General features: G+C 61.1%; 1 protein-coding gene across 1 annotated transcript; it reads right to left on the bottom strand.

The window, feature by feature from the left end:
* Positions 1-174: 174 nt before the first annotated feature.
* Positions 175-9,563, bottom strand: ETNK2 (ethanolamine kinase 2). The gene is given in 9 exon segments (XM_040616474.1): positions 175-1,438; positions 1,609-1,682; positions 2,380-2,549; positions 2,984-3,067; positions 3,171-3,313; positions 4,505-4,642; positions 5,144-5,403; positions 9,335-9,449; positions 9,451-9,563. Coding segments are annotated over 9 exon segments (1,152 nt in total). The 5' UTR covers positions 9,546-9,563; the 3' UTR covers positions 175-1,365.
* Positions 9,564-10,089: the final 526 nt, after the last annotated feature.

The raw sequence follows: 10,089 nt of genomic DNA, 5'->3' as shown, positions 1-10,089 counted from the left end.
CTCCCATGCTGCATGGCTGTTGGTCCCCTGCAGCACCTGAAAGGAGCTCAGAAGCATGAGGGGACATCATCAGCCCACCCCACGTGCAGCAGAAGGGCTGGGTGCACTCCCAGGGATGTCACCCCACTCTGGCACAGGTCCTGCACCCATCCCCACAGATCTGCCACCCCTCACTTCCAGCTAGCAGCAGCTTTTATTTTGCACCAAAAGAAACACCAGATGCAACAACAGTTCCAGTTCTTGCTGGGGGAAGGTTCCTGTGCCCATATGGAGGGGACGGCCACCTTGTCCCCGCACCACTCACCCAGCAGCCCAGGCAGGGGCAGAGAGGTCTGATTCCACCCCTCGACTGATGCACAACAACTGTCACGAGCTGGGCAGTGCTCAGCAGGCCAGGATTGCCCTCACGGACCTGTGTCAGCTGAGTGCTGACAGGGGATGACGCTGCTCATGGAGCAGGTCAGCTCGGTTCAACCTCCGTCTGGGGGGTCCCACAGAGGGACACCACAAAGAGAGGAGCACAGGGATGGTGTCCATCTGAGGGGCAGGACCGACCCCCCCTGGCCCCGGCGGAGGTGGGGAAGGCAGAGCAGCACAGGATGCTGTGAGGTTTGGGAGACCATGGTCAGGGGGTAAAAGCGGAGCCAGCTGTGGGCTGAACCCATCGCAGGGGGTGCAGGCACCCAGCGCCTGCTGGTCACAAGCCCACGTGGCTCATGGCTGTTGCTGCCCCGTGCTGCTTTGCACCATCCGAGCCGGAGTGCCGCAACACCCACTGCTCATGGAAAAGGGCCCCAAGCTCAGAGACAGCCCCAAGCCCAGGATCAATACTGACCCAAGGAAGGTGCTGGGTTGGGGGTGGCAGCCCAAGTGGGATGGAGCAGGCAGGGCAAGAGGGGACAGCAGGAGCAGCAATGGGCACAGCGTGTGCATTGGGGCAGCAAAAACAACGGGGCAGCTCTGGGGGCTCCTGAGCAGATTGGGGGGGGAACCCGTTTCCACCCCTGGGGACAGCACAGAGGGAGCAAACTGGGTGCCGAGCCAAGCAGCAGCAGTGCCAGCAAAGCACGGACCCGCCGGGCACTGGGGCCAAGCCGGGGCTCGGCGTTAAGGCGATGGTAAAGGCTTCCTTGCGTAGGTAGGGGCCTCTCCGAGGCCGTGGTCCTCTCTAGCATCTCATGGTCCAGTCTCAGGTATGTCCAGGGTCTCCTTTAATCGGTGGCTGGGTCAGAGCTCCTCTCCTTCCCCTTCCCACCGTCAGGACCTGCCCTCGCCCCCGGCTGGGGTGGGGAAGGGGCAAGGGGGATGCGAGGGCTGTGGACGCAGCAAGGACAAAATAGCTCAGGGTCTCACAGGCTGGAGATGCTATTTAGAGATCTGCAGGGCTGTGACCACCGGCTTCATCTTGAAGTACTCTTTAAACCTTAGCTTTGCATATCTGCCAAGAGAGGAGAGGGGGGCAGACGTAAGATGCTCGTCCCCCCAGTCCTGTGTCCCCTGGCTGCAGAGGATCCTTTCAGCATGGAGGGACCACTGGGATCCTCTTGCTCCAGCCATTTCACACTGAACTGCTACGGGAGCAAATGTCCCCAGCCCCGGCAGACTCACCTTAAGAAGTTAAAGTCTATGGTAGAGTATTTATCCTGGATCAGGCCCCAGCATCCCCAGAGGAAATGGGATGCCTGCAACAGACAAAACAAGGATCAGAAACAGCACGGAGCATCCCTGCCTGCAGGACGAGTCACTTGTGCCTCTCCTGGCCGGGTCCCAGGAGTCCCGCGGCTGTGACGACAGGACATGGAGTGGCAGCCAGCTGGGGCTGGCCCACATGTGTATTTTTATACCCTCTGGAGTCTGATCCCAGCCCGGGTGAGGGATGCCAGCAGGAAGGATACTGAACAGCCACACAGCATGCTCAGGGTACCAGCCTCTGCATTCGCAACCGAGATGTCCCTCCTGGCAGCTCCAGCCAGGAAACCAGCTGATATTTTGCCCTTAAGTTTCCAGAAAATTGGCTCCACCTGCCCATGGCATTTACCAAAGAGGATTTCCTCATGCTCAGCTGTGCCCGGCCTCTCTGAAGGGAAGCCCAAGGCCACAGCGATCAGAGACACGCTGTCCCTTGGCATGTGTCAGTGGGATGGCAGGCAGCCAGCGCAATCTTTGACTGTGCCTAGGGGCTCAGTGCCTCTGCAACTGAGCTCTTTGGGGTGGCCTCCTGCCCCAGGTGCCCCAGGTGCCCCCAGGCTGGCACCTGCACCCCCATCCTCACCAGCTGAGCTGCAGCATGAAGCCCCAGCTCACCCAAGAGCAAAGAAAACCCCCATCCCACAGGCAGCCCTCGAGAGGGGCTGGCTCCTGCCCACCTCCACCACTCACCAAAGAAAACTTGTTCACTTGCACGTAGAGAGCCTCCAGCTCTTCCTCAGACACCCCCGTGCCTCCTCGGTCCCCCTGGGTGAGCTGCTTGTAGGCCTGCAGGTAGGAGCGCAGCCACTGCAGCTGGGTCTCCTTGCTGGGGTAGAGGCGGTAATCCACCTCCTTCACGCCTGCGAGGGGAGCCGGGGTCAGCCGTGCCCAGGGGGCCAGAGGGTTTCTCCAGGGCAAAGCAATGTGACTGTGGGGGCTCTCATGTACGACCAGGTGAGCAAAAACCCCTGCAGCTCCAGGGTTGCACAAGTTGGGGATCAACCCGCTGGTCTGAGGCACCCATCCAGTCCTTGCATGCTTAAGAGCAGGGCTCATGCAGGCATTGCATCCCAGCAGCATCCCAGCAGCATCCCAGCAGCATCCCAGCAGCAGCAGAGACCCTCCCTTGCACATCACTCTAACCCCGGGCAGCCCAAGGAGAAGCTGCCCAATTTCTCACTATAGGACTGGGGATGCAACCGCCTCCTTCATCCCCAGGGATGGGGAGACCCTGGGGCAACTGCTGCAGCCGTGGGGGGCCACCTTCAGTGCCAGGGAGAGGAGCCCGACTCACCTGCAAACTCATTAAAGTGGTTTCCAATGTCGAAAGCCTGGTAGTTGTAGCCAGTGTACTCGTAGTCTATGAAGCGAACGTGCTCTGTGGAGGCAAAGGCAGGGGCTGGAGATGGAGCTGCCTGCCCCCGGGGAGGTGGGCGAGGGACAGACCCCTCCACTGGGTGTGCAAAGCTGCTGCCACACACCTTGTGTCCCGTCGTAGATGATGTTCTTGCAGAGCAGGTCGTTGTGGCAAAGCACGACGGGGGACCCCAGCTGGGAGAGAGTTTCCTTCATCCAGGCCAGCTCATGTTCAAGCATCTCCAGGCTGGGCACGTCCTGCTGGAGGCTGGGGAAGGGGATGGGGTGGAATCACTTCTGCTCATGGGGAACCTCCCTCGGGGGCAGAGGGGTGGCGTTGCCCCCTGCTTCCCTCTGTGCGTTTTATAAATGAACTCATCAGTGATGCAAAGCGGGGCTAATGGGGCCGTTTTTGGTGGGGAGGCCAGGTTTGGCTCAGACATCCTCTGACATGCTGCGTGGTACCCAGGGAGCCTGGACGATGCCATGGTGCAGCCTCAGCCCTTCCCTTCTCCCCACTAACACCCGCATCCATCCCCTAAAATCACCCAACCAGCCACCGAGCCCCCAGTGCTCACTCCCAAAGCGCCCAGCTAAACCCCAGGCAACGGGAATTTTTTTGGACTCTGCCAGGGCATGCACCCTTCTCAGTAACCTCAGAAGTTTCAGTTCCAAGAAGAGAGCCAGTTAATCATTACCTACTGGGCTGCACCAAAGGTGCAGGCTTGGGTAAAGTCTGAGAAAAGCCCTGCGTCCCGCCACTGCTGCTCAGGGAACAGGTTAATTATTTGCTTGCCTTCAGGTTCTTTCACCTCCACCACCTCTTGGGGCTGCCCGCATCCTTCCCAGACACCCTGGCACAAACCCCAGGCTCCCAGAGGTGGGATGAACTGGTTTGAAGTGGGAACTGGCTGTTTCAATCTATACTGGGTTTCTAGCATCCCCTCCAATGTCAGCTCAACCTTGCTGCTCAGATCCCCTCCGTATGAAGGTCTTGAGCTTCAGCTTCTTCTAGGAAGGGTTTAAAATGCAGGCTAGGTTTGCAGGGAGGAGGAGGCAAATTATTACAGCAGGTGGGAGTCTCTGGCTCGGGCCGGATCCTGCCTGGGTGCTGTACAGACACAAGCCAGAGCTGTCTCTGCTCTAGCACAGCAAAAGTCACCCCCACACTGGCAGGGGGAAGGGGACCGGGAGGTGCACGGAGATGCCTCCATCCCACCTGCTCTTGATGGCTTGGCCACGAGTTTGCTCACAGAGGGATCGTGATCCAGAAGCAGCTACGTGGCCAGATCCAGCCCCAACAGCATCCCCAGCCCTGCTCACCGATCCCAGAGTCCCACAGAGGCTTTACCTGGGAACCGGGGCTCTTCCCCCGGTCCTGTATGGGGAAGACTTAGAGATGGGTGGGCAGCGGATGCCCATGCCAGAGCCTGGCTCTTTGGGATCCCTCTGCCTTTACCTGGGGTTGGATACCTTTGGGCTGAGATCCGTCTTCACGAGGGTGAGGTATTTGTGCAGCTTCTGCCAGAGGATGGGCTTGGGGAGGCTCCCGTTGGCGTGGATGGCGTGTACCCGGGCCATCTCCTGGGCCACCAGCCTGGAAGGGAACACAGATATGGGGGTGAGAGGTGGCCGTGTAGCAGAGCTCCCGAGAGGAGCGCTCCTCAAAGCCAGCCTTGAGACGTCTTGACTGGGGGGACCCCAAAAGTCATGTTTAAAAAACGCAGGGTCAGCACAGCTGAACCCCCCTCCACCTCAGCTGCAAGCCTCTGAAGCGCTTCAAGACCCTGTCTGCGTCAAAAGCAGCATTCGCCTTTCCAGGCAAGTTCAGATGAAAGCCGTGGATCCCGTGAAATCTCTCTCCACCAAAAAGGGATGCTTTAAAAAACCCCACGGTGATAAACCCAGCTGCAGTTTGGCCCATGTATCACCCAGCACCACCCAGATCTGTGCACATCAGCGATGCTCGAGCACCCATCTGGGGCACAGGCAGTGAGGGGGACAGCCAGGAACATGGGGCAACCCCCTTGTGCCTGGAGAAGCACCGTGGCCCCCCCCCCATGACCCACACCCCCGAGGATGTGGGAGTCCTGCCCACCTGAAGATGTGGGGGTCCCGCACGTGGTCGGGTCCCAGCGCGATGCCCGGCAGGAACTGGTAGCAGAGCCCATTCTGGAAGGCGCAGTAGAGGTCGGGGGCGCAGCCGTGGGCACGCAGCACCTGGAAGTTCCTCAGCTCTGTCTCCCGGTCCACAAACAGCTCCGTCTTCCTGCCGTAGACACGGACCAGCACCGCGTCTGCCATGCCCTCGTCCGTGTAGCAGGCCACCAGCTTGTTGGTGATGCCATCGGTGAAGAGCTGGAGGGGGAGAAGGGCAGCAGAGCCGATGCCTGTACATCCCTGCCATGCCAGCCGGGAGTGGGGGAAAACCCCCTTCCCAACAGCAGACCCCCGGGACACAGCAAGGTGGCAAAGGCGGCAACGGGCAAAAGGAAGCACAAAGCAGCAGTGCCCACAGCAGCCAGAAAAGCTCCCCTGGCAGGTGACACGAGTTTGCAAGGCCTTGAGGCTCAGGTGCAAACTGGGGCTCTGCATGGGGCCACAGGCATGAGGCTTCAGCTGCACCAGGTTGGTGGTTTGGGTGGAAATCCTGCCATTTCCCACTTGGGAGTTCAGGAATAGCTCAGGCCAGATGTGCTGCCAGCACGTTTGGCACCTGAGCAGCCCCGGGAATCACTCCCAAGTAATCAGCATAAATCTTTTGGCACAAAATGAAAAAAAAAAAAAAACAACCAAACCAAAACACCAAACCCACCAGCAAACAACGTGGAGCAAACACCACCACCCCATCTCCTCCTCCTGACCCTCCCCACAGGGCTGGGTTGCTGATAGGCAGGGATGTCTCTGCTGGGGACGTCTCATGTCATTGCTCTGACGGCTCCTCACAGATGGAAAGAGAGTTTTGTTCTCCCGTCACCCCGGCTTGGCCGCCTGCCCACGCACATGCAGGGGCTGCTGCCACCGCTGCCGCCTGCGTCAGGCTCCTCTTCCCATCCCAGGCTCCTCTTCCCATCCCGCAGCAATTTCAGTTGCCTCCAGCCATTGCCCCAGGGGAAACCACTGCCCCATCGCCCCCCCTGCACCGGCAGGATGCTCACCCCCATGTGGTACCTGCCTGGCGCAGAGGCTGAGCATGCCGGGGTGCCGCTGCTCCCCCAAAAGTGTTTTCTTCATCCCCTTTGGGTTCAGGGAGCTGGCGCAAGTGTGATGCTGATGGAGCAGGAGGGAGGCGAGGGCACGTGCTATGGCAGCAGCGGTGCTTGGGGGTGGGACAGATAATTTTAGACATCCCACTCAGCAACTCACACTCCTATATAGGGTGCCTATATATAGGGCTCCCCATGCAGCCTCCCGAGGGAAACTCAAAGCACTGGAATGAGACGCCCAAAGTTAGACGGTGCTAACAGCCCTCGTTACACAGCTGGCTGGTGTTGGATTCAGGGTGAGCACGGCAAGCGGCGAGCCAGCCATCACGTCGCTGGTGGGCTGCTGCCCCTCAGCTGCAGCTGAGGCGGACTGAACCTTCTCAAGGAGCTGAGCTGCTTTTCCCAGGGCAGATAATCTGTGTTTCCACCACTGTGCCACGCTTGGCTCTCTCCTCTCCTTGTCCTGCCAGGCCCCAGAGGCCAGAAATTCAGCAAGCCGAAGGTGACGTGGCCCATCCATGTAGAAGACAGTGCACCCTGGGGCCAGTGCGCTCCATCAGCCATGCACACATCAGCCGCAGGTGACCAGCTCCACATCGAGATGCTCAGCACTGCCTCACCTGCGAAGTCCTTGCGCTGCTTTGTTTTCCTGCTCAACAAGCCCGATCAGCCCTTTTCAGTGGGTTTAACGGGATTACTGAGCCTTATCCCCCCTGAATTCCAGGCTGCTAACTTTGGAGGCTCACACGTGGTTCGTCAGCAACCTGCAGACACGCACACTTGGTTTGGAGGCGGCAGCAGCTCCTCCAGCTCCCGAGGAGCGAGCATGGCTGCTTGGGAGATGCCCGGTGCTATTCCTTGTGGATCTAAAGCACAGCCAGCTATCAGCAGGGCTGCAGCACTGCTACCAGCCTAGATCCTTCCCTACTGCAGCTGTATGACAGCAGGGAGTGGGGAAAAGCGAGCGTTGACTCCACACCAGGAGCCCTGCATCAATGAAATGTGAGACCCAAGCCCTGTGCAAAGGTGCCGAAGCAAAGTAGCTCCATCGGACACCCTGGAAGACCCCTCGGCATTCCCAAAGCATTGCACATTGGCCGCCTCCGCATGCAGGCACCCCCAGCACTGCTCCCCATCCCGAGAGGTGGCCAACAGCTCCGGGGGGCCAGATTGCAGCAGGGCACCTTGTTGCCAAAGTGGGGCTAAAAAAAAAATCCAGCCCCACCGGGGTCCTAGCAAGGGTTTGGCTCCATATTGCTGCTGCTCTTCTTATCGCCAGATGAGGGATGGAGGAGTGAGTGCTTCCCTGACAGCGTGGCTGGCTGACTCACCGATACCGCCCGTGCCTTCTCCGTACGGAGATGCTTCTACCCAGGGACAGAGCTTAAAGGATGAGGAGTGGGAGCCCTGTGAAAGCTGGCACAACCCAGAGCTCAGGGGCTTGAAGACCCCCGTAAGAAGAGGGCAGGCAGGGGAGGCCGAGCACCCAGAGCCTTCTTCCCATCTTCCACACCCTGCCCCAAGCACCAGGAGATTTTCCTGTGTCACCAGCGCAGCCTGGTACAGCCCCTGCAAGCAGCTGTGCACTGACACCGTGCAACGAGGTGGTGTGAGCTGGGCACCGCTCCAGTGCGTGGAGGAAAGTGAACAGGAACGCTAATAGGAACCAGCTGAGCACCAGTGCACCGCTCCAATCTCCTCCCGAACAGCTCTTGCCATAGCAGTGAAGGGAAACACAACTGGAGATTCCAATCCCCCCCCCCCCAACTGCTGAAGGGTTTTTTTTCGCCTTTTTTTTTTTTTTTTTTTTTTTTTTTAAATTAAAACCACACGCACGCACACACAAGCTGCTGTTGAACACTGACCCCCTCCGATGTGCCTGGAGAAAGCCTGGATACCAAAGAGCTGGGGTCATTCTCAAACAACCATTGCCACTGAGTCTGTGCTCGGTGCTGCTCGGAGCCCGGGAGATTTCCTGCCCCTGAACTATGTGCTCTGAGGAACTCCAGCTCCCAGCTTCCTGCCCATTGCCATCTGCCCTTTCATATGTATTTTCCTGCAGCTTCTTGTATTTAATTACACTTGGCTATTAATACATTTTTAATGACGCTCCAGGCACACTGGAAGCGTGTGCCTTCGGAGGACATGCATACACACGTGTACATGTTTAAGCGCATCCAGCTCCGCTACCTTCCCGTGCCCGGAGCCCGGTGAGGGCACAGGTACCACCAGCCTTGTGTTTCCACCGCAGACCTGACACCCCTGGGTGGAGGTGAGGAGGGGAAAGGGGACCCCCACGTCAGGCAGCTGCCAGCCCCGCTCTTCCAGCCGCTGCAGCAAAGCCCTGCCAAGCTCCGGACGGCAAAGCCCTGTCCCGTGCAAGGAGCCCAGCGCTGAATCCCCGCTCCCGGCTGAACCTGCACGCAGCCCATGCGACCTGGCAAAGGTGCAAACCAACAAGTAACCCAAGCGAGACCTGCTCCCAGGAGCAGCTACTCCTGCAAGCAGGGGCCCGACAGCACCGGGTGCAGGCAGGGGTGCAGCACCTGCAGGAGGGGCTTGGGGGGGGGGGGGGGGCAGCAGTGCAGGCTGCCACCCCAGCAGCCCCCCAGCCTGCACCCACCTCGGCAGCCTCGAGGGACCCTGGGGACACCCTTGCATTCGCAGTCACCGCTCAGTGGCTGCCCGAGGGGTCCCCAAAGCCTGCGGGGGGGTGGTGGGGGGTGGTGTCTGTGTCACACCTTTGCACATCGGTGCCGGTTACGCTCTGAGAGTGGAGGGGAGAACTGAGGGGACACACACGCAGGACGTTGCACCCTCCTTGGCAGGTCCTATAGCCCCCATGGTGGGTCGTACAACCACCCCCACGTGGACCTTACACCCCCCCCAGAGCGAGCGCTATAGGTGCCCCAGGGCGCGCCCTATAGCACCCCGGGGGGAGCCCCACAGCCCCGCGCGGGCGGACCCTAGACCCCCCAACGGGCTCTGCAGCTCCCTCGGACCATCCCTGCGGGGGATGCGCGGGGCTGCGGCGGGGGGAGGGGGGGTCCCCGCAGGCTCCCCCCCATCCCGGCAGGGCGTACCTTGGTCTTCACCCTGGCCGGCTCCCAGCCGGGTCTCAGCTCCCGCATGAGCCGCAGCGCCCCGGGCAGCACGTCGCCCTCGTCCACCGCAATGCCGAGGTGGGGCACGGCGGGGGCCCCCCCCGCCGCCCCGCTCCGGCCCCGGGCAGTCGGGGCAGCGGCCGGGCGGCGCGGCCATGCCCAGCTCCGCGCTGCCGGAGCCGCGGCCCATGTGCCGGGGGCTGCCGCGGGGCCGGCGGCCGCGGGGAGGAGCCGCCCGCCGCTGGGAAGCCATGAGTCACCGGCCCGCCCCCCGCCGCCCGCCTCCCCGGCAGCCCGCCCGCATTGTGAGGTCAGCGGGACCCGCACCGGCACCGGGATCCGCACCCGGACCCGCACCGGCACCGGGACCCGCACCCTCACCAGGATTCGCACCCGCACCGGGATCGGCATCCGCACCGGGACCCGCACCGGGATCCGCATCCGCACCGGGACACGCACCCTCACCGGGATCCACACCCGGATCCGCATCCGTACCGGGACCCGCACCAGCACCAGCACCAGGATCCGCATCCACACCCGGATCCGCATCCATACCGGGACCCGCACCAGCACCAGAATCTGCATCCACACCCGGATCCGCATCCATACCGGGACCCGCATCTGCACTCGGACCCGCATCCGCACCGGGACCCGCATCCGTACCCAAGATCCGCACCCGCACCGGGATCCACACTCGCACTGGGACCGCATCCACACCGGGATCCGCCTCAGCA

The sequence above is a fragment of the Falco naumanni genome, chromosome 17 (assembly GCF_017639655.2).
Source record: "Falco naumanni isolate bFalNau1 chromosome 17, bFalNau1.pat, whole genome shotgun sequence".
Lineage (NCBI taxonomy): Eukaryota > Metazoa > Chordata > Aves > Falconiformes > Falconidae > Falco > Falco naumanni.
This window is presented reverse-complemented; position numbering and strand designations above follow the sequence as displayed.